Below are 23,525 nucleotides of genomic sequence, written 5' to 3' on the forward strand. Positions count from 1 at the left end.
AAAAATGTTTTCGGGGCACCCAGATTTTTTGTATCATCTGGAGCAGAGAGAGGAGGTGTGGATTATTGTTATTGATATTGTACAGTAACAAAGTAATAAAGTACAGTGTTACGGAGCCCCGCCCTTCAGAAACAGAGCGGAGGGAGAATGTGAATACGCAAGGCTGTGGACACTGAAACATGCACATTGGATAAATAACATAGGCGTTTAGTTTATTTAATAAAAGAGCACATGTTCAATGTGAAAAGTGACCGTAGATAGATTACTTCAGTTGCAATTTGGTGCTATATATATATATATTTTTTTTTAAATAATTTTTTTTTTTTTTAAAAACACCTTGAATTTCAGGCAGGGCGAGGGGCTCCGTTGGTAGGGCGCAGCGCCCCGCCAAGACAATGGTAGGGGAAACACTGTGTATATGTGTGTATGTATATATATATATATACATTCAATACACATACACACATACATGTGACCATACATACACATCTATACATATACATTAAATCGGTGTATAGAAACAGTCAAAGGGATGGTCGTCTTTGGGATATGTAAATTCTCCACTTTTTCCATATTTCTTCAAATGTGTTTTCCTGAAGCCTCATTGAGAAGGTGATTCTTTCCATAACATAGATTTCATGGATTTTGTCGTACCAGTTGTCAAGAGAAGGGATATCCGCTTTGAGCGATTTTCTAGTTATTTATTTTTTTGCTGCAACAGTAAGAATTCCAAATAATTGTTTTGTTTTGGAGTTTATGGGGATTGAATGTACGAGCCCATTTAACTTCTTTCATATACATTTCTTCCAGTAAAAAGTGAAGAAGCACTATCAGAGACATTTTTGCTTTATTTATTTATTTTAGATTCAACTGAAGTTCAGTAATTAGAACGTCCCTTTGGTTTAAACGGATGAAAACAATTATGCAAGATTACTAAAATATGAATTAATGTTGTTGTAGTTATCAAAGACTAAGTTGAAAGTAAGTTTGGGTGTATTATTTTTATGTATTTTATGCGTAGACTCATCATCATATTTTATTCTAGCTTCCTCTCACCCCTTCTTCATCCCCATCAGCCTTCAACAATGCCCCTTTCTCTTTCATCTCTTTCTTTCCTCCTGCTTTTCTTCCTTTTCCATCCTCTGTCAGTCAAGCACCATGGCGAAAGATTCACAGCCTTCCCAGGACTGCCTGCTCAGTAATGTCAGGCTGTGCTTTGATGTAAGCAGTTCTTTATGGGGGTATTATATTTGATTGATGTGGAAACCTCTGACAGTACTCTCGGTTCTCAGATATTTATTTGTAAGTCAATGATGCACACATTCAGTAGCTCTGCTGCTGCTAAACAGCCCTCAGCCACTGAGCCAGCGATGACTCCTGCTTTATGCCGCAGCCAAACACTCTTACATCTGCACTTTTGTCCTCCTAACTCTGCTGGCTCGTGTGCTTATCACTTTCTAAATGCTAATCAGTCACGGCCATGAATTTTGAGTAAAATAAACATTCACAGCATGATCGCTCACCCATTGGCTTTGATCAGTTTAGTCATTTAGAACTGAGTGCAAAAAACCATGGAATGATATGACCAGGGACTATAAGTCAGTTTTTATTCTGACTTTCACTTATAAGAAACAGTTTGACATATTGGGAAATATGGCTATTCACTTTCTTGCTGGGTGTTATACAAACAGATCAACATCACATACAGTTCTGTAAGTGAAATAGTAAGAATGCACTTGGCTTAGCTTAGCATAAAGACTGGAAGAAGAGGGAAAAAGGTAGATTGAGGCCTCTATCAAACCATAGACCCTCTGTTCCTATACCCCATCTACTGGCATCACAATAGGGAAGAAATCAGCCTGCCTTATGCTTTATACTGTATGATTGACTCCTTTGGCTACTTGTGACATTGACAAGCATTGCAACGCCTTGGAATGAAAAGTTGAGAATTATGTTATTTAGGGATGTAACGATATTGCGGTATCGTGATAAATAAACCTCCCAATACCGTTGTGAGACTGACAAAATCTACCGCGATTTAAAAAAGATTGTAAACACTTTTTTTTTTTTTAAACCTTTAATTAACCAGGTGGTCCCATTGAGATCATCGATCTCTTTTTCAAGAGAGACCTGTCCAACATGGCAGCGAGTAGGTTACAACATGAACATAAAACAACAGAACACAAAAGGACATTGTATTTACAGGGCTACATGTACATACCTAGAGACCTAGACAAGTACCAACAATATATTTATATCTCGCCCTGTCAATAAGCCTCACCTTCTTGGCAAAAACTGTATTGTTTTTGAAGTGGTGGAGAGACAATGCACAGTTTGGCCCACTGCTGTTATCCTTTGCCAAAGCATATCTCTCTGTCCCACTGAAGTGGCGTTAGACTTTTTCGCTGTCCGTCCTATTGACAGACAGGATCGTAAAATATCCGTCATAATCCATAGTACTAGTAGGTACAAAAACACTGGTTTTCCAGTCTGTTACTGTCACTTTTTATATATTTTTTCTTTATTATTCAAAATCGCGATAAATACCGTACCGTGGACTTGTTATCGCGATATTATCGTACCATGAGTTTTTGTTATCGTTGTTACATCCCTAATGTTATTTAATTTGTGCGCGTCTAAAACCTGTTAGAGAATCGTACCTTGCAGTGTGAGTAGGATTACCAATGCTCACTTAGTCATATGTATTTCTTGTTCTTTTGAACTGCACAAAAACTGACTTTTTGACCTGATGGAGTGGATTACTACAAACTGTTTAATTAACACCAGATCTTACTGCAGTCGGTTTCTTGATGTAAACATAATCACTAAGGTTGTTAAAACCAAGGTAAGATTGACAAACTGACAAGGACCCAGACAGGCTCCTTTAGGTCAACCACATGTTAAGGAGGCACACCAGGGATATGATATCTGGTTTATTTATGCATCTATTGTCCATCCCGTGTAAACACAAGCAGTTCCCCAGTGGTCCTCAGTTCATCTGCGATGCAAGGCAGGAATGTTCTGACCTTGGCGCTTCTTCCTACAGTAACATGCACACAGGCAAGCTAAGCTGTCCCACATAATGGATGCACATAAATACTCGCACAGTGACAAAACCATGCACTCTGACTCTCAATCTTTTCTCATATCAACATTCTCCCCAACGCACACATGCGCAAACACACAGGCATACATAATGAGCCACCCTCGCCCGTCTGAATTAGGCCTAATAAGCAGGTGGATTGTCTGTGGAGCTCGAGCTATTTTTCGTGACCTTGGCTAACTGTGGTTTGCAGCGAGTGTTCAGACGTTTGGGAAGGACGAATAATTGGATTGTGTGGGCACACTTTTTATGAGTAAGTCAACACAATAAACAAATTCTCCTCACTGCACACCACAGGTCTCCCAACAGAATCGCTCACCTGAATAGTATTTAAAGTGTCAAGCTGCATACATTATCATCTTAGTGATGCAAAGCTCCATTTGAAACTACGGCCACCTTATCGCTTCAAGCTAACGTTGCTAATACCCGCCCATGTGTTTAGTGACAACGTGTTGACGTAAACACATTTGCTAATGAATACATTAATTAGCTGCACTAATGAGCTCATTCGCATCAATGGGTGTGTTAAAGACATCGTGGTAACTAGAGAACTGGCAGCTTAAGTGTTGACAGCAAGGAAGAGCAGGACAAAAATAAACGCTAATGTCGTCACTATGTATGCTGGCGAGCAACCAAAATGACCATGAACGGATTATATTGAAGACAATTGTTACGGTTGCTGTTTCTGTCTGCTCGTTAATCTGTCTGGGATTGTTTGCAGCTGTGTGCGTGTGTGTGTGATATGTAAATGAGCTGTGTGGTTGCCCCGACGTCATTGGCTGTCATCTCCTGGTCCGCCTCTGAAGATGGTGATTGGATTGACGTCATCCAATCGCAGTGCACAGCCGGCGCACACCTGCTGGGGAGGAGTACAAAGGCTGGGGACAACTGACACTCTGGAGGCTCTGTTGAGGAACAGACGCCTCTCGCTATTTGCTCGTCGTTCTGTGTTTAACTTGTGTGGTCTTATTGATTGTGATACATTCTGTTAACAGGGGTTAATTCGTATGTGCTTAGTGTCGTGTTGATTTATGTGTTTAGAGTGGTGTGTTCAGTTACCCTATTTAGCTGTGTTTTCTTGCAGCCTCCTTTCGTTAAGTGTTCAGTGATTTCAGGTGTGTAAATAGGCTCACTTTTGAGAGTCCTCCCTTAGTTTGGTTGCCTATTTAAACTTGTGCCCTTGTGGCCTCTTTTGTTTGTTATGTAAACCGGTGTTGTGGTAATTTTTTTGTTACAGGCTGCTTGCCTGCCATTTTGTTTACCAGCTGTTTAAAATAAACCGCTTATAATTATACCAATTCCAATCTGGTTGTGTTGCTTCCCTCTGATTCCCCTAGCTCAGAAGGGAACGTAATAACAATGAAGTGACATTTTGCTTTTTATCATTAAAATCCAATACATCTCCTCTACATTACTGTTTTTATACATTCAATCAAGCAGTGATAAAACAAGTCAGAATTAGCTTACTTGCTTTGAGAAGCGATTCAAAAGATTATGGAGATCTCGCTGAGCTCTTCTCGCAGGTGTTCAGAGGTTTGACTTTGACAGTAAAGGTCCGGTTATCCTCAGCTACAAGCAGAGTTATTGGACCAGCTGCTGCTCCGGCACATCTGGGGATGAAAGGTTTGAAATGGAGCTGGTGGCAAAGGTTATCATACACTACACGTTGAAATCCTTTTCTATAAAAAATCGATGGGTGGACAAACCTCTGAATAGGTCTCAATGCAAATGTATCATGTCAGTAGAGCTTAAAGTAAAATCAAACATATTGTCAGGTGGAGTTCAGGGTGACCTGGAACATAAAGAGGAATTTTGGCAGACTTTGTTCACTAAATAGGGCTTGTTTGCTAAAGTTGTTCGGTCAGGTTGGCAGCTGTTCATTTTATCTTGTTGATAGGAAATGACCCCTTTTGTTTTGGACATGCAACATCTTGCTTTGTACATTAAAAGCAGCCTGTTAAACTACTGAGAAGGCTGAGGTCTAATAGTGTTTTATTGCTGGTTAAATCCTGTGGTGTCATCAGCATAACGATGTAAATCTGTAATGATCTGCAGCAGCAGCCGCAGTTATTTAGCACCAAGGAATAAAGAAGTTATCTCATTAGAGCTGTGTTAAAGCAGCTGTCCGCGACTGGGTACGAGTCTCATTTCTACAGCAATAAATGCATGTTTGTGTTAAAGCAATGGAAAGGCCACAGGGGTTCAGTTCCTGCCTGGGCTCTGGTGCAGATGAGGATTTGATATTTGTTCTACTGGTGTGTTTTCTATATATAAGACATTTATGACATTAAAAAGGCTATACAGTTTATTGCTTTAATATATTTGATTTGACCTTTTTCTTAACAAACAAAAGAGAAAGTTAGAAAGAACCATTTATTCTAAGTGAAAGCTGCTTAGATGAGCCAGAATGTTGTGTTTTAGGCCACTTTATCATAGCTGCACTTAAAGTCAGAAAATGTGTCTTTTGTGTTAACACTTTTCCAAAATAATTGTTTTTTTTGCAGTAAGGATTGAGATTCAGGATGTTATTAGTCCTTTATCATATTTTAGTTGTTCCAGTTAAGATTGGACAATGTAACTAAGGATAGCACATTAAACAGCACTTAAAAAGTTATAAAGTTGATACCAAATTTCTGAATGCTTGAGAGTACTTATCAAATGTACTGTGAGGGCTCGAGACCAACGGCATGATGTGACCTGGCCATTATGACCTGTCTTAAGTATGAACAAGTATTAAGAATGCAGTAACAGGGGATTGTATTACATAGGATTTATTTGTGTGTTTTTAATTTTACTGTGGAATTAAATTGGTATCAAGAAACGAGAACAATATTTCTGGTACTGTCACATCCCTTAATGTGTCTGAAAGAGACTTCTAAAAGGTTTGGGTGATTCCGCTCTGGTGTGAAATGTTGTCTATTAAAAAGGCGAGAACTGCCACAAGGCTTTCTGGGGAAATAAACCCAACACACCTGAGATCTGAAAAACGGCTCCTAATAATCCCTATTTTTTTAGTCCTTCTTTAACATATTCCCTGTGTCCCCTTCTTCTCTCAGAGTGAGGACCTTCCCTAAGGACTCTGCCTTGCTGGGCAGGGACACGGTTCGGCCTGATGTTTACGCCCTGAAGGTCTGGAGTGGATTCGCGCCGCTAAACTTCCACGAGGTGCCGGGCAGTGATGCGGAATTCAGATAGCTTCACCTAAGCGACCACAAGATGGCATACCCCTTTGGAACGGGGCCAGGAGAGGACCGTGGCACACGCGACTTCTTCCGGGGAGAGGTCAGTGGGGTACCCACTTTGCGATGACGAGCCTGACCTTCAGATCTCCAGGTGGGAACTTAAAGTATTTCATTCATTAGAATCAAAAGAGAGGGTGCAAGGGATGATTAAGGAAGAATCAATTTGGACGGACTTTCAGGAAATGGTTCTCCTAAGGCATTCTTAGGGAAAGTCCCATAGTTACTATGCAATGAAAGGAAACAGTCGGTGTCGAGAAAAGCCTGGATTTGAGATCTTTTGACTTCCCATCTCCATGTCATATTTCCAAACACTGGCGACATATGCCAAAGATCCAAGAAGGGCCTCGTCTGGAATGTCGTTATGTTGTGTGCAGCCAAGCTGTATCTCCAGCTGTGCGTTCCTACTTCTCTCTCGCCTCTCGAGTGCGCAGATTCCTCTAGAATTTGCAGATGTTCATTTGTCAGAACTATGAATATAGCATACGTGGCTTTTCAGACCAGGACACAGAGTTGGCTTAGCAGTGGTGTTGTAATCACAGGCTTTTGGAAACATAAAAAGGCGTGCCTTTTCATTTCCAACAATATTAAATAGCATCTACTACTACATGTGCCTCTGATACCATTCATTGTTTTTTGACATTAAAAAAAATGTGATCCAAAGTTTAAGTATCTATTACCTGGATATTGATTGCAATGATTATTTAATTAATCTCATGGGGTGTCCACAACTACTTTGACTTCTTATAGATATTTTAGTGAAAATAATGAGACACCACTGTACAACAACATGATTCCTTGATTCATGGCTATAAAGTTGAAGGAATCTGTGTTCTATTAGACCTTGAAATAGCAGTCCTTTGTCACTAACTCCTCTAATGACAATCAGATAACAACAGTGATTTGGGACAATGGCACGTGTGCCGCGGTGCCCCCTGGCCCGTCAAAGGGGNTGATGTTTTTTCGAGTCTTCTGGCCAATCAGAATCAAAATTGTTGTCGGAAGTCCCCACGGAGAATGACTTTGCGGTAGAACTATTCTTTATACATCCATGGGTACAACTTCAGATAAAAATGAACACCTAATGAAATACGACTCCCGGTTTGATGATTGACAGGTCACAGAACAATGGGGGCTATCTACCCTTACCCACAATTTAAAGTAATTCACACAGACTATCTCCTCTTTACTCTTCTCGCAGCAAGCAGCTGTCAGAACAAAGTGAAAAACAAACAATGGCATAAAATATTATTAATATGTCGGGTAGCAATAGATTTATTTATTTCCAGAATAATGTGTAGTTTATATGTTAGTATTTCTAAAAAAATCTCCTGGGGGAGAATCCCCCCAGACCCCCTTCTGGGGTTAGGTTTTAAGTGTGCCTTTTTATATTATACAGTTCAGCTTTGATTCCATCATCTCATTAAACCTTTTTTAAAAGCATGCTGTGCTTTTAGTTCTGTGAAGGGATATAAGGGATATGCACTATACTTAACTTTAATTCATATTGTATGCTGAAAAGCGTATATATTACAGCACAGATTTTTGTTGAATAGATTTGAGTGGTTCAAAATTTCGGGTGGCGATCTATTGACAAAGGAAAAAGTGGGTCCCGAGGCCTGACCAGTTAAGAACCACTGCTCTAGCCATTATAAGTCATTTGAAAGAAGCATCGATTGTTTTCCAGTTGTTTGATGCCCTAGGGTTGCCTCTTTATACAGGCTTACTTAGCACTCAGAGCTAGAAAGCAAATACCGTGTCCTCCTACATAATGTTGTGGAAATGTATTTAATTTATTGTTGCTTACTGCTTTACAATGTGTATTGTAATGCTCTGATAAAAAAAACACTCAAATTGGACCGGTGTTACAGACATCAAAGCCAAGGCATTAAAGGCTTCTGATACAAGATTTATTTTGTTAACAACGAAAATACATTATCTGTTCTTGTCAGCTGTATTTAAGCAATGTACATTTTGGTATAGTGGGTGATAATACAGTACATTAATACAGCATTACTAATTAATCATTTCAACCATTTACCAAGGAGTGCATGGTGACCCAAATATAATAATGTGTATTTAATATTGAATGTTGATACAATTACCATCTCTATTTTTGTTTTACTCAGAATTTGAATGCCCTCCCGCATTTACGCCCAGGTGTCATCGCCTTCACCCACTCTTTGTCTCATCCTCACCTCCCTTTCCTGCCTTACAAGTCTGTAACACCAGCCATTTATAAAGAGCTTTTTGTAATGAGGCACATTTTCGCTGGTAAGGAAAAGGGAGACATCACATACTCTGTCAGAGATGGAAATGTGTCTGTGTGATCACTGATCCCTCTGAGTGTAGAAGCCTGGAGAAACGCTGAATCTTAAAAAAAAAACGTGTCATTCTCACGGAGAACAAATTCAGATTCTCAATAAAGTTAGAACTGTAGAAGAGGAAACCATGGGGAGTTGTCAGGAATATTTCTGCCGTAGGAGATTGTCTGCTTTTCACTCCCTCCTTTTCTCCCTCTCCCTCCTTTTGCTTCCTCATTATCTCCTTCCCACCTACATCATCCTGTTCCTCATGTCCTTTTGTTTCTCTGCAGTTTGGACAGTGTGTTCTTTGGAAACATAACCGTGTGTCACCTGGTGAAATCATTAAAAGGGAGACTAGCAATGGTACAAACACAAACATAAAACAACACACAACTGTTTTTCTCTGACACACATTGCCACTCAGTCTTTCTTAGAATACAGCTTATTAGTGAACTGTGGAAAGCTTTTTTCTTTTAAACCCCTGTGATGGTTTAGGTTTGGTCATTAACAAATGAAGTCTTGATCACACTGGCGAATCTCTTGAAATGCCTTGCAGACATAATGCTAACGAATAGCAGCAAAGTATCCGTTTTTAAAATGACGGTTACATTTTATAAATCTTTTTTGAATTTTTTTCTAACCGTGTAAATGGTCTTAAAGCCAGAGAGAAAGAAAGGACAGCATTAATCATGAAAGATAAAGAACCAAGGAAGATAAATGAACATTTGAAAGCATCATTATGAATTGCGGGTGTACAGTACCTGCAACATGAACAGAGATCCTCGACTGGTAAAGAAGCAGCAAATGATGTGGGAGAGAAGCTCCCATCAGACAAATGAGTCACCAGTCCTCAGGAAAAAAAGGCCCTAATCATGAAGGGTTTGTGTCGGAATTGAAACAAGTGTCAAACAAATGGTTTGTTTGACAGGAGCTCAGCTTTCAAGTTGCCAGCTAAAGGAAGGAACGGGAATGACAGAGATTTTTATGAAACAAGATTGTTTGCAGTGACAGAACTTCGGTCTCTGAAACTATTTGTGACCCAAATGTTTATCGAGATTGGAGTAGTGTTTGACAATTGCTGGTGCTGCCTGTCTCAACTAATGAAACATAACAGGATGTGTGTATATAGACTGCAAAAGAGAGAGGTACTGTAAGCTAGGATTCTTTAATATAGGACTATAATACTTGTGCGTTTAAAGGGGCCCTATTATGCAAATGTTAAGGTTCATATTTGTATTTTGTGTCTCTACTGTAACATCTTTACATGCTTTAATGTCCAAAAAGGTCATTATTTGTCCCTGACCTGCAGCGTCTCCTTTCACCCTCTGTTTAAAACCAGTCTGCTCTGATTGGTTAGCTGGTTGGTTCTGTTGTGATAGGCTAATGGGTTGGACATCTCTAAGCTAACCAGTCACGTAAAATGTGTTGGACCGCTAGCCAATAGAAGTGCAAGTGTAACATACTGATGTCCCTATGTTACGGAAGTAAACGAAGGACTCCAATCGAGCAGTTTCAGGCCGGGGGGGGTCATAATCTCCCTCTGACCTCATTTAATGCTGCATACAGCAATGCCCAGTGACGGGTGCTGGTTGCCTTGCTCAGGTGCTTGTGGATTGCAGCCTGTTCTTTGGCTTCTCTTCCTTGTTCATTTATATTTAAAACATATTGCCTGCGAATCCCTCAACTTAATGAAAATCTTAAGGATTATAACTTTAAGACTCATTCTCCCAAACCTTTTTCCATCATGGATCCAGCGGACTTATATTCAATGAATCTTAATAGCCTTGCATGCATCAGAGCACTCCTTTTTGTCATTGTTCTCAATGAACCAGATTAATTTAACTTTAGCCACATTTTATTTCAGCACTGGCTATCTGCCTCCTCTATTTGAGAACCGCATTTGGACTAAGTGAGACCATTCTGTCGAGAGTTTAGATATGAAATCATAAAGGGTGTTAATATTCTGATATCAGACTAAAGGTTATTAAAATGGTTTCTACCTTTTTAAAATCAAGCTGACAAATGTGTGCTGGATCTTCTTTTTTTGTAAGAATGGATTAAACCACCAACCAAACAGAAAACCAGTGCAGTATCCCACGAGTAACAGACAATTAATTCATAAGCCGGTTTATCCACAGACACTGGAGAAGTCACAGCTCAGCTGGAGTGCACTCCCCTTCAAATCTCCCGGCAGAGTTCATAGTCCTTGTTGCTTTCTGAACATCTCTCCATTTACCATTTCACCTGAATTTGCAATGTGATTGCCTCTTCCATGCAAATGGAATGCAAAAATGGAAAAACACATCTGTGTTGACAGATGGCCATTTAGGTGTTGGTGGAGCTACATGCAAGAATTGGTGTTCCTGTGGGGCTCTCTTGCACCAATTTGATGCCATTTTATTTCAGTCCTCCAGTATGTTGTCCTTTCAGACTCTGAGACAAATAACTTCTGTTTATATTTGTGGAATTCAGTCAATATGTGTCGGACATATCAACTTGTAGTATTAAACTATTCTTCAGGTCTGTCCATGACAATCAATATGAGAATCGATATTCGTGTTTGTGCTCGTTTTTGGTGTCTTGCCTCATTTGATGCAAGATGCGCCTTTTTAAAAACAGGTCAAGAAGGTGAATAAAACCCAGACATGGAATGCACCCAAGCATGATGTTCTGCCAGAATAACCTTGAACACCTTCAGTATGTAAGAACACTAAACAGGAATTCAGTTCAAGGAAGTCATTTGTAACTGGGCGATTTCCTGTACCTTTTTTATGTATTGCAGCAATCAGGAATGAAAATGTTTACATGTTTACGTTGCTTAAATTAAACCTAAAGCTCCATACACCACTTTGTTCATTTTTAGCCAATTTCCAGCAGGGTTGTAGACGTGAAGAAGTGGCGGCACTCTCAATGCCAGGAGCCTTGATTAAATGTCCTAGAGCAGCCTGCAACGGCCAAATCACCTCTTGTATTTAGACAAAGTGCTTTTGTGGGGAGAGCGAAGGTGAATGCGCCGTGTAGAAGCAGAGGAGAAAGAAGAGGCAAAGGATGGAGAGAAGAGAAAGGGAATGGAGGAGTGTAGGGCAAACTTAGAAGGTTTCTGAGTGGTTTTCTGTTAATTCTGTCGCTGATGGAAAGACACAGCTAAGAGAGATGTTAAGGAAGCAAGACAATTAAATAAGGAAGGGAAAGGAACATCTGATGCCATACTCTATTCCAATGTTGTATTCTCAACTTTATTATCAGTATGTGTGAGCAGCGGAGCACCTAACCATGAAATACAAAAACCAATGGAACCACATAAGATATGCTAACTGATTTTTTTACTTTCATGGAGGTCTCTCCCAGTGGCAAACATTGCGTAGTTGACCTTTATGCTTTTGTGCTTTTCTACAATTCGGAGCTATCTCCATCGCGCCTTTCTCCTTTAGCTGATTCCTTTTTCCTCGTTTCTGTTTCCTGTGCTCATCTCCCTCTCCCTCCCACACTTTCGTGTCCCTTCCACATCTTCATGTTCATCTCTGATGCGTCACCCTTACATTTGGCACTTCTCTAGTCTTCTCCCACAGGTATTACCTCTCTTACCCTTTCCTCCTTTCATTTTCATTTTCTTCTCCTCATGTTTCCTGCCAATCAACATTTTTTATTACCCTCACTTTGCCCAACTCTTCTCTCTTGTCTCCACTTTTACTTTGCTCTTCTGTCAAGTCTCCCATCCTCTTCCTTCATCAGCCACCAATACCCCCATGTCCTTCCTGTCCTCCTCCTCACCCCTTCTTGTTTCTTCTTCTCTTATGTGACATATTCCCTGTGTCCCCTTCTTCTCTCAGAGTGAGGACCTTCCCTAAGGACTCTGCCTTGCTGGGCAGGGACACGGTTCGAGCCCTGATGTATTACGCCCTGAAGGTCTGGAGTGACATCGCGCCGCTAAACTTCCACGAGGTAGCCGGCAGCGATGCGGACATTCAGATAGACTTCACTAAGGCCGACCACAACGATGGATACCCCTTTGACGGGCCAGGGGGCACCGTGGCACACGCATTCTTCCCCGGGGAGAGGTTCACAGCTGGAGATACACACTTTGACGATGACGAGGCCTGGACCTTCAGATCTCCAGGTGAGGAACTTAAACGTATTACATTCATTAGAATCAAAAGGAGGGTGCAAGGATGATAAGGAAGAATCAATTTGGACGAGTATTCCAGGAAATGTCTCACTAAGGCATTTCTTAGAAAGTCCCATAGTACTATGCAATGAAAGGAAACAGTCGGTGTCGAGAAAAGCCTGATTTGAGAATCTTTTGAACTTCCCATCTCCATGCTCATCAAAACTTCTACATCCAAAACCAGAACGCTGACTGCATTTTGCAGCCAAGCTGTGCTTCTACCCTTTGTTCATGCTCCAGATTCTCTAATTAATATTTCATTTGTCAGAACTATGAATATAGCATACCGTGGCTTCAGACACAGGACACAGAGTACTGGCTTAAGCAGTGGTGGTTGTAATCACAAGCTTATTAGGAAACATAAAAGGCGTCCTTTCATTTCCAACAACTATAAATAAGCATCTACTCTAATGTGCCTCTGATACCCATTCATTGTTTTTTTGAGCAATTAAAAAAAATGTATCAAAGATTTAAGTATACTATTTACTGATATTGATTGCAACTGATTATTTAATTATCTCATGGGGTGTCCACAACTACTTTGAACTTCTTATAGATATTTTAGTGGAAATAATGAGACAACCACTGTACAACAACATGATTCCTTTTGATATATGGCTATAAAAAGTTGAAAGGAATGTGTTCCTATTAGACCTTGAAATAGCACTACACTTTGTCAACTAACTCTCCTCTAATGACAATCAATAAAACAGTGATTTGGAGACAATGGCACGGTGCTGAGATGTGCTGGGTTGTGGACACACTGTCTTTGCTGTTTCCCCTTTTTAAACTAAGCTAAATTAGCCAACTGATAATAACCCATGCAGATAATGCACTTATTTAATCAGATTCCAAGAAAAACTATTCATATATGTGCAGTACCAGCCTATTTTAGACAGATCATTCTTCATGATACATTCTGTTCATGATTGTGTCTAAAACCTCAGGCTGAGATTTAAGCTCCTCTGGGGGGGTCACAGGGCTCACTGTGCTGTCCTGCTCCCCAGATGTGGAGCTTAAAGCTTGTCGCGGGGGTGTACAGTAGATGACACTGACGACACCAGCTGGCGAGTCTGTGATGCAGCCAGGACCTGTTTTCATCTCCATTCTTTTGGTTTAGCCCTGGTTAAGCTGGGAACCATATGTTCCAGCAACTCAATCTTCTCCAATTAGAGCTCACAGCGGCAGGGGACGCTGCAGCCTCAGCTGCGGCAGGGGACGCTGGCATGATGCTGTCATGGTTTACAGAATCATCTGGGGTTTGGTTAATGGGAGCAGGGCAGGGACGCAGGGAGGGGTCAGAGGTGGGAACTCGTCTTGACCCCAATCTATCTCTCTTTCCAAAATCAATCCGTTCTTGGGAAATAATTAGGTTTCCGGTCGTGGTACGAAAGATAGTCACTTGGTTTGAAACACAACCTTCTGTAGGAGCGAGAGTGAAGAGATGCTACCTTGTTTGCTGTTCTTGCCTTCAAGACATCATATTTTACACCAAAAAAAACATGATGTTCCCTCTTTGAAAGCCCTGCCCTTGGGAAATGTATCATTTTCATACTATAAGAAAGTCTACTAAAAAGACAAATTCCGGACTGACCTTTTAGCCAAGGTTGTAGCTTGTTTCTATTTCAAATATTTTCTTCCTTTTGAATGAATTTCACTTGGAATGCACTATTAGCAATACATGACCTAATGCACCTATGATTCTAACTTTTCTTTTCAATATAGTTAGCTTCTGTTTTTAAATGTTCTGTTTCTTAAATGACATGGGATGCTTTTTTTTAATCACATTTTATAAAATATCATTAAATAATGATAGTGAATATGGCCAAAATGAACAATGTATGATCAAAACATAATTTTTGATTGATCTTCAGAAAGCCTTTCATTTTTAAATGTTGAGCAGCTTTAAAGAGATGATTGAACTTGTTACAATTTTAATTTGACACTGGGGCAGTTTTTTGGTTACTCTTATAATACTTAACCAAACAGTTGAGTAATACTTCCTACTATACGATTATTTAAATATATATTTTATCTTCATTCTATCTGTTGGCTTGAGCTTTTCTCTCAGTAAGACCATACTGTACCTTATGCTTCCAGAGTCTGCTGGTCAGTTATAGAAAGAGGTCACATCCTTTCTTCTTCCTCAGAATTTACCAATTGATGGGTTCGAGCCTGATGTGCCTTCATATTTTATCGTGGATCATTGTTACTGAACATGTATTATTAAATATGAACCATTGATGTGAGCATCCCACATCTCCTGTTTTTATAGCAGCCATTCAGTCTGTTCAGTAGCTTAAAAGGCTGTCATTGGGATATATATATATTTTTTTTTTAAATCCCCTGGAGCAGAGAGAGGAGCTGTGGATTATTGTTATTGATTAGTGCATCAGTGTTTCTTAGGGTCAAAAACACTAAACTCACAACTTAAAATGAAAGTGTTTAGTTTATGTAATAAAAGAGTACATGTTCAATGTGGAAAGTGACAGTAGATATAGATTAGTTGCAATTTGGTTCCAAATTTTAAAAAAAAGTTGTATATATTTTTTGTTTAAACACCTTGAATTTCAGGGGGGGCGCGGGGCTCCGTTGGCGGGGCACAGCGCCCCTCCAAGACAATGGTAGGGGAAACACTGGAATATTATCTATCTGTATACTAGCAGATGAGAAAATAAATTAATGATTTTATTTGGAAAACCATTATGTTTTCTTTCCCAAGTTGATTTTCCAAGTAGAACATGTCCCAGGCATTCAGTAAACATTTTGCTCAGGATTCTCAGACTTCCAAGTGAAATGTTCGATAACAAATAAATACAAGTTCAACAATCTGACAATTTTTGTTTCACTTCTCGTAACCTAGATGGAGTTCAATACAATTTGGTAAATATTTAAAAACATGTAGGCCCATTTTTACCCTTTTCTCAACACCCTATTTCTTATATTTCCAAGGATTCAGCTTCATTCCCTCTCAGAAACATCAGGATCTGCGTCCAAATTGAGATTTATCGAGTATGCGCTGGGTCTGAGCTGTGCTTGAACATGGAATAAAAATCAAGCCTGCACTGTACTTTTCAATAATCTAGTATATATGGGTAATGGGGCCCTCTCTTTGAGGGTAACCAATGCAGGACGGAAATAAGTGGGTCAACTGCAGCTGCAGATATTACCAGAATTGAGGGAGCTTGTGAAATACTTCCAGCCTCAGAAAAAAAGATCGACCGCACCAGCAAATCTTCTGCCTTAAGAACTCTTCCATTAAAATTGAGACCCCTTAATGATATACTTGGCCATTTGCACTATGCTAAACCCTCAGAATCAATGGGTGTCTCAGGTTTAATGAATGCTCAGATGTTGACGGTCAGTTAAAGCTCTCTCTCATCCTGGTGGGGGAACTGCTGAATCACCATCCTACATGAAAATGAATGTGTAGTTTCGTCCCATCACTTTAAACGCATTATTTTCCTTTAAAGGTCCCATGTCATGGCCATTTCTACTAATCATAATTCCATTGTTGAGGTATACTAAAATAGATTCATACTGTGCAATTTTTTTTGCGAACTGCTGCGAGCAGCATACAGGCTTCCATGTCGGCGATACAGGAGAACAAGCAAAACTCATCCTGAGCGCACACACACTCACAGCCGAAGTAAAGACAATAAGTGTGGCTTGATGTTGAGTAAGAAAAAGGTTTTTAACGCCCGAAAAACGTTTACACATTTAAACAGTTGTGGTAGATACCTTGTTTGTTTTAAACATCATAAATACACAAACAACAATGAATACTTACAGGTTGTGTACCCGAATCTCCCGCTGGTCCAAACAAAGTAGGAACAGCATCGTTCTTCAGTGCCCTACGCTGTACATATCCGGCATGAATCGCTGAAAGGCTTGGGAAGCTTTCGTGAAAGGCTGGCAGAGGGTGTGGCCTCTGGGTATCTCTACGTAGCGATACCCAGGAAGAAAACATTGGAAAATGAGAAATCTCCAACGAGGCGTTTAGGGGAGGTCTTTTCTGTGTTCTGAGTTTTACTCGCTACAGGGTGTACTTTGAGGGTTTTTGACTTTGCACACCGTTTACATGCATAAAAACCTTCATAGCACACAAGGGGACGGGTAATAACCGGAAAAGCATGACCTAGGACCTTTAAGACTTTGTTAAAAGCAACATATATCTGAATTGATTTTTGAGTGGTAATGCGAGGTCACTACTACAAGGATTCACATTAAATCAAAAGGTAAGCCCTCGGCTGGTGTTGTGTCTGCCTCTTTCCTTCCCAATCCAAGTGCTGCAGGCTATGTTTGTAGCATTCTGGATACAGTTATATCCAAGGTAGAGATACCCCAGAATTATATTTACTGTGCATCAAAGTTATGCAATATCTGACTGAAGGATACCCTGAGAATTATTCCTTTAGTTGCTTTTCTGATGTTGCTCCTGTCTACTCACTCTGAAGCTCTCTCTCACCCTCGTGTTCCTTCTCTCTGTGTCTCTGCCACAAAGGTCTGACTCCATGAGTCCCGTTCATCCCCCCAAATCTCTCCGCTCTGACTTTGTCCGTTGGCATTACGATTTTCGTTCCCGTCAACCCGACTGTAAATACGATGACATGCTACCTACTTTGTTCTGAATCCCTGCTCTCACCCCCCTTCAATCCGTCCTTTGATCCACCTTCCCTCTCCGCGCCATGTGCTCCCGTAGATTAGAGTTGGCATTTGGTTTCCGAATTTCCCAGGTGTTGTAAGCACAAGTGCACGTCTCCAATTGTCCTTTTGTCTTCCGACAGAGCACAGCACTCAGATGTTCCCAAGTCGAGGCCATCACAAGGTTAACTGAACGCAGACTTCAGCCGAGCCACCAAGGAACCCTAAGCTAGCTTGGCTCGACACGCTAGCTCTCACATATTTAGCAAATGTGAATCTCTTGAAACCCAGGTTTTGTCTTGCTTAGTAGAGCCAGACAAGTAGTTTTCGGGAGGCTTTCCCTTTTTCCTTTTTAGTTGCACATCGAGGGAAATGTGCTTTAATAGCCTGCAGCCTCTTTAGGTGTCTTTCCGCACTCAAGTTTTGATTGGCAGCCCAGAGGCTCAGACACTATTACCATAGTTATCTCACTGCGCCACATGCCTAACAGCACTCGCAGCCACCAGAGCTGTCTGTCACGCCTCTTAACTTGCAACCTATGGACTTCTCTCATGAAAGGGATAAACGCACAAGCAGGGGCTGTATTGGTTCTACAAAAGTCACAAACTTTAAGCAGCAAAGTGATCTCTCTAAGCTGAGATGCAACCTTTTCATTCAAAAGTGATTATTGATTACCTGATAATGATTTCTGTGTCCCTCATGTTTCTCTCCCTCTCCGTCAGACACTCATGGGATGGATCTGTTTGCGGTTGCAGTCCATGAGTTTGGTCACGCCATCGGCCTGGTCCACACCTCAGCCATAGAGTCCATCATGAGACCGTACTACCAGGGTCCTGTAGGAGACCCTCTGAAATACGACCTACCGTATGAAGACAAGGTCCGCGTCTGGCAGCTCTACGGTACGAGGGAACATCCAAATGCTGGTGTGTGTGTGTGTGTGTGTGTGTGTGTGTGTGTGTGTGTGTGTGTGTGTGTGTGTGTGTGTGTGTGTGTGTGTGTGTGTGTGTGTGTGTGTGTGTGTGTGTGTGTGTGTGTGTGTGTGTGTGTGTGTGTGTGTGTGTGTGTGTGTGTGTGTGTGTGTGTGTGTGTGTGTGTGTGTGACAGAGAGAGGAAGAGCAATTGCTCTGTGGAGCAAGGTTATAGATGAGTGAAAACACAGATTGAGTTAATTGGACCTTTTTTTGTGGCATATGACCTTATCACATCATTGACTGATATATCATATAGAGAGCAGCAGTGTGTGCGGGAGAGAGACTAATGACCATGAAGACGAGAATGAAGTGCACCAAGCAACGCTGAAGGCCAGGACTGTGAAAGACGGAGATAAATTCAATTAAACCACAGAACAGACACTAAGACAAAGCCCAGAGCAGGAATTTCACAGTCTGAAAAGAAAAGCCAAGGGTTAAGTGCTTTAAACTTGCATTCTCTGTAATAGCCAGTAGGGGGCACTTAAAAATTACCCTACTTCTCACTTGATTCATGCCCTAAGCAAACATTATCCTGGCAAGTTTTGTTTGTTTCAAGTCATCTTCCATACAGTATGATGTTCATTATGTAAATGACGGTCCCATTTAGGGTACAGTAGATAGACTATAAACAGTATATGCTTTAGGGCTTGGCTACCACATTAGCTACTACAGTTTGTTTGGCCTGAATGCTATCCTTTTTTTTCCCTATTAGTACTTTAACCTTTTTACAGTGTCTGTGATAATGCAGAATTTTCCAAAATACCCTCACAAGTTTGCAAAGCTACATTTAAATAAATTGCCTTGTTTTTAACATAGTCTTTAATCACCTATCCTCCCTAGGGGTCAGAGACTCGGTGTCCCACACAAACCGACCAGGCAACCCCTCCCAGACGGCTGAACCCCCTGTCCTGCTGGACCTCCCTGAAAACAGGTCCACTCTCCTGTAAGTAGAAGGTCTGGTTTCTTTTTAGCGATACACAAAGAACTCCACCCCTCCTTGTTGTCAAACATCCATCAATCCATCACCCAACAGTAGATACAAAAACGTTATCGTCAACATTGACTGTTGGATTGACAGTTGGAGCAATCGATGGTCCAGTTGACAACTTCAGGTGTAGGTGGCACTATAGGAAAGGTGATGGGGTCCTTTTGAATTCAACAGCTTTAGACCATAAGTATCTATACAAAATGTAATTACAATTGTTTCAGATGTTTACAGTCTTTACAGTGTACAAGATATCTCACTGTGTACCTCTGTAAAGGCTTGGACTGACCCACATTCCCAGCAGTGGAGCCTGTCAGACTACACAGAACATGAACCATAAGCACATTTAGAGTGATGACCTGGATTCAGCTAAGAGTCTCTTGTTTGCAATTTTAAATCATTTTCCACATTCAGGTGCCAGGCCATCATACTACACTATCTCCTCTCACCTAGGACATTTATTAAAAGTATCATCTTTATTATTATAGCTTGGACTGTCTGAATAAATCAATTTCACTGTCAAAACAATATCGAGCACATTTCTAAAACGGTTATGCACTAAACAACAAATCAAAATGATTTTGAGTTACCTTGTTACTGTACTAACTTTATATATTTGGACATGTTAATTATTATAAAGCTTAAACAAAGGCTGGATGTCTTTCAAGTGAGTTAAGTAATTGTACTCCGAAAGTTAGTTTGTTTTAAAGAGTGGATCAAGAGAGGGCAGCTTGCTTAGGGAGCAATCAAACTTTCAAACTACACCAACAACAGCAACAACAAACGTCTGATATCCTCCATAAACACTCTCATTTAAAGACAGCAGTTCTAAAAATACAAATATAAAAGCCTCTTTTCCTTTAAGGGTGCAAGCCTTCCACTGCCCTCAATACTAATGTGTTTTACCTCCTCCATATGTTCATAATGTGCATTATAGCTGGATTATCCTTGACATGGGTCACAAATGTTGACTAGGCAGCGATGTGGTGTTAATAGAGCTCTGAATGGAGGTCTTTGTTAATAATGCAGAGTCTAGCTGACTCCCACTCACAGTGGCAGCCCTGTGGTGCTAATGGCTTCATCATTGGAAGGCCAACCACGTCGGTGCTTTAAATCACTTATTAGCCCAGCGGATAAATGCACTGGGGGACCTCAGCGTGTCAGCGCGATAGCATTTCACCCTAATTTTCAGACTGATTAATTGAAGGAAACACATGGACATGCATGCATACATTCAAACTCTCTCGGCTTTGCAATTACCATATTTTTTTATGTATGCAAACAAACTGCATACCTTACAATAAGTGCACTTTTATTATGTTTTAACCCTTAAAAGACTTCTTGGCCTGGGTGATAGTCATTTGACAGGCTGTGTCCATGTGTAACATGGGTGTAATGGGCTGTGTTGATGTGAAATGTGGGTGTGATAACCGTGTAAAATTGCTGTAGTAAAAGTGTAATTGTGGGTGTAATAATAGTGTAACATGGGTATAGTAAGGGTTTAGTTAGAGTGAGATAAGATAGGATATATAGGAATATACTACCCCAATCCATCAGAGATTCTTCCTCCCTCACAGCATTCAAAACATCACTCAAAACCCACCTGTTCAACACTGCATTCAACCACTGATCACCCCCCTCCCCCCCTATTTTCTGTTTTGTTTATCTCTTTTTGTATTTCTTTGTCTTTTTTTTGTTGTCTTTTCTTAATTCTCTGTCAAAGCGTCTTTGAGTTTCATGAAAAGCGCTATAAAAGTCCCATGTATTATTATTATTATTATTATTATTAATAGGGGGATATAGGGTTATAATCTGTGATATTGGTGTAATAGCAGTGTAATATAGGTGTAATGTTGACAATAGTAATCAATTAATTTTTCTAAATATTTACATGTGATTGCCCTTTTAACGGTTAAAACAGGTAGGTGTGTATATATAGCCTCAAACACTCAAAGTTTAGATTGATGATATTTAATGTAATGTCCTTGTTTTTGTTGTATTACTTTCCTCTCCCAGGCTGACACAAGATGCCCCAGACAGATGTACCAGCCACTTCGATGCGGTGGCCCAAATTCGAGGGGAGGCCTTCTTTTTTAAAGGTATTCAGGCTTAAAAGGAAAGAGCAGACAAGGGACACTGATGGACAGACAGATGAATAGAAAGTGACATAGAGAGGGAAGAGAGAAAAAGAGGTGAACGTGGAGGAGATAAAGTGGTAGAGTCTGTGGGCTGGACAGAGTAGCGGCTCCAGCGATCGATAGAGAGCACACTCATGTGTGGCTCCCAGGGCCCCAATCACAGCTGTACTGTCATATATTCTGCAGGCCCTTAAGGGCTCAAGCTTTTGTTTGGTGCATACTTGTTATCTGCAAAGCTGAATATTGATCCATTTAGCTGATTGGCAGGAGTGGTAAGAGAGCTTTTATTAGCCAGAACACATTATTATATTGTAAATGATCTCCTAAAATGTAACGCTTCAGAATTAATTTTGGCTAAGGTTCCTGTTCCTTTAATTAGTTAAACCAAATGCATTCTTTACCAATACTATTTTCAAAGTTAAATCAAGGATGCTCAATAAATAGAGAAACAACTCTAAAGAGAATGTAAGAGTAATTATTGAAGATTCAGTTCTTCTTTTGCCCTGTGGATGTGAAGGAGGTAAAGGAATGTGTAAGATACTGCAGACACAGCACACTGTGTCCTAACTTAACACATTTTTTCTGTTAATAGACTCCCACTGGATATTGTGAAGAAGAACCAAGCTCTAACCTGTCCCTATCTGTTATAGGAAAGTACTTCTGGCGACTAACAAGAGAGAAGCACCTGGTGTCCCTGCGCCCTGCTCAGATCCATCGCTTCTGGAGGGGCCTCCCCCAAAATTTGGACAGTGTGGATGCTGTGTATGAGAGACCTGGGGACCATAAAATAGTTTTTTTCAAAGGTAAATAGCTCTATCTGGTATCAACTATTTATCCATGGTTTTAGTTGACTGACTAGGCTATACAACTTTGTAAATACATTCCAAATTATAAAGATAGTATTTCTCCTTTACATGTTGACCTGTCTCCACCCTCTTCAGGTCTAAAGTACTGGGTATTTAAGGATAATAACGTAGAGGAGGGCTACCCTCGTTCAATCGGTGACTTTGGCCTACCCATAGATTGGCGCTTTGTTTGGCTACACAACGAGAAAACCTACCTTCTTCAAGGACAACCTGTACTGGCGCTACGATGACCACCTGAGACGAATGGACCTGGGATACCCTAAAGACAGCTCGCTCTGGAAGGGGCTGCCGCCACAACTGGACGACGCCATAAGATGGTCTGATGGTGAGTAGCCAAAATAATCTTTAGTAAAAAGAGTAAACATGGCATTGAATGCCACACAGTTCAGATGTTCATGCTCTCTACCTAATTGTTTTATTAGTTTTGAACCCAACCACAAACAGACATTTTCCTCGTCAGTGGAAAATGACTCTAAATGGGAACACAAGTCTATAAAGTCTTATATAGCTCTAAAGGGAACTTTGAAAAGGTATGGAACGGTACCGCCCCCCTCTCAATTTTAACTTTATATTGGAGGTACTTCTTTTTAAATGTGCTTATTAAAACTGTTGGTGTGCAACATGGGCATCATTTGGGCCCTCTGCCATAGCTGGCACCTCCACTTTTAATGGCTAAAAAGAAAGAATTGTCTTACATTTTCTGAGCTTAAATATTTATATTCATGACCTTATTAAACCCACAGCTAACGTGTTATGATCATTTAAGAAATAAACTCATTAGGGAAGTATTTTGACATGCAAATAAACACACGTCCAAACAAAAACTCTCCAAGGCTCTTGGCAAATATGATGTGTACACAATAACTAATAACCGATGACCCATAACAATTGAGCTGTGGTTATTGAAAATGTAAGGTTCTACTTTAGCCTTTAGGGAACAAGTTTCCAGACAACAAACTTTTTAGATTACAAACCCTGAGTCAGTCTACCAGAAGGAGGGTGTAGAACTGGCATCTCGGTTTGCCAACAACAGCCTTGACCTTTACACGGCAAACACGATGGCTGTTATGAATCCACAAGCCAGTCTCTCCTTATTAGACCATGCTGC

The 23,525-nt window shown here is 40.5% G+C and overlaps 1 protein-coding gene across 1 annotated transcript; it reads left to right on the forward strand.

The window, feature by feature from the left end:
- Positions 1-6,319: 6,319 nt before the first annotated feature.
- LOC104961521 (matrix metalloproteinase-17-like) lies at positions 6,320-22,647 on the forward strand. The gene is made up of 7 exons (XM_010789830.1): positions 6,320-6,385; positions 12,381-12,765; positions 18,180-18,356; positions 19,269-19,371; positions 21,430-21,512; positions 22,202-22,354; positions 22,493-22,647. Exons 1-7 carry the CDS (start codon positions 6,320-6,322, stop codon positions 22,645-22,647), a joined length of 1,122 nt encoding a protein of 373 aa, XP_010788132.1.
- The last annotated feature ends 878 nt before the right edge of the window (positions 22,648-23,525 follow it).

Source organism: Notothenia coriiceps, unplaced genomic scaffold (genome assembly GCF_000735185.1).
Source record: "Notothenia coriiceps isolate Sejong01 unplaced genomic scaffold, NC01 NC01_scaffold00033417, whole genome shotgun sequence".
NCBI lineage: Eukaryota > Metazoa > Chordata > Actinopteri > Perciformes > Nototheniidae > Notothenia > Notothenia coriiceps.

Coding starts and splice junctions, on each gene's coding strand:
- LOC104961521 (XM_010789830.1), top strand. CDS start 6,320: ATGGCATACCCCTTTGGAACGGGGCCAGGAGAGGACCGTGGCACACGC. Junction 12,766..18,179: donor CTGGACCTTCAGATCTCCAG/GTGAGGAACTTA, acceptor CCTCTCCGTCAG/ACACTCATGGGATGGATCTG. Junction 22,355..22,492: donor TAAAATAGTTTTTTTCAAAG/GTAAATAGCTCT, acceptor CACCCTCTTCAG/GTCTAAAGTACTGGGTATTT.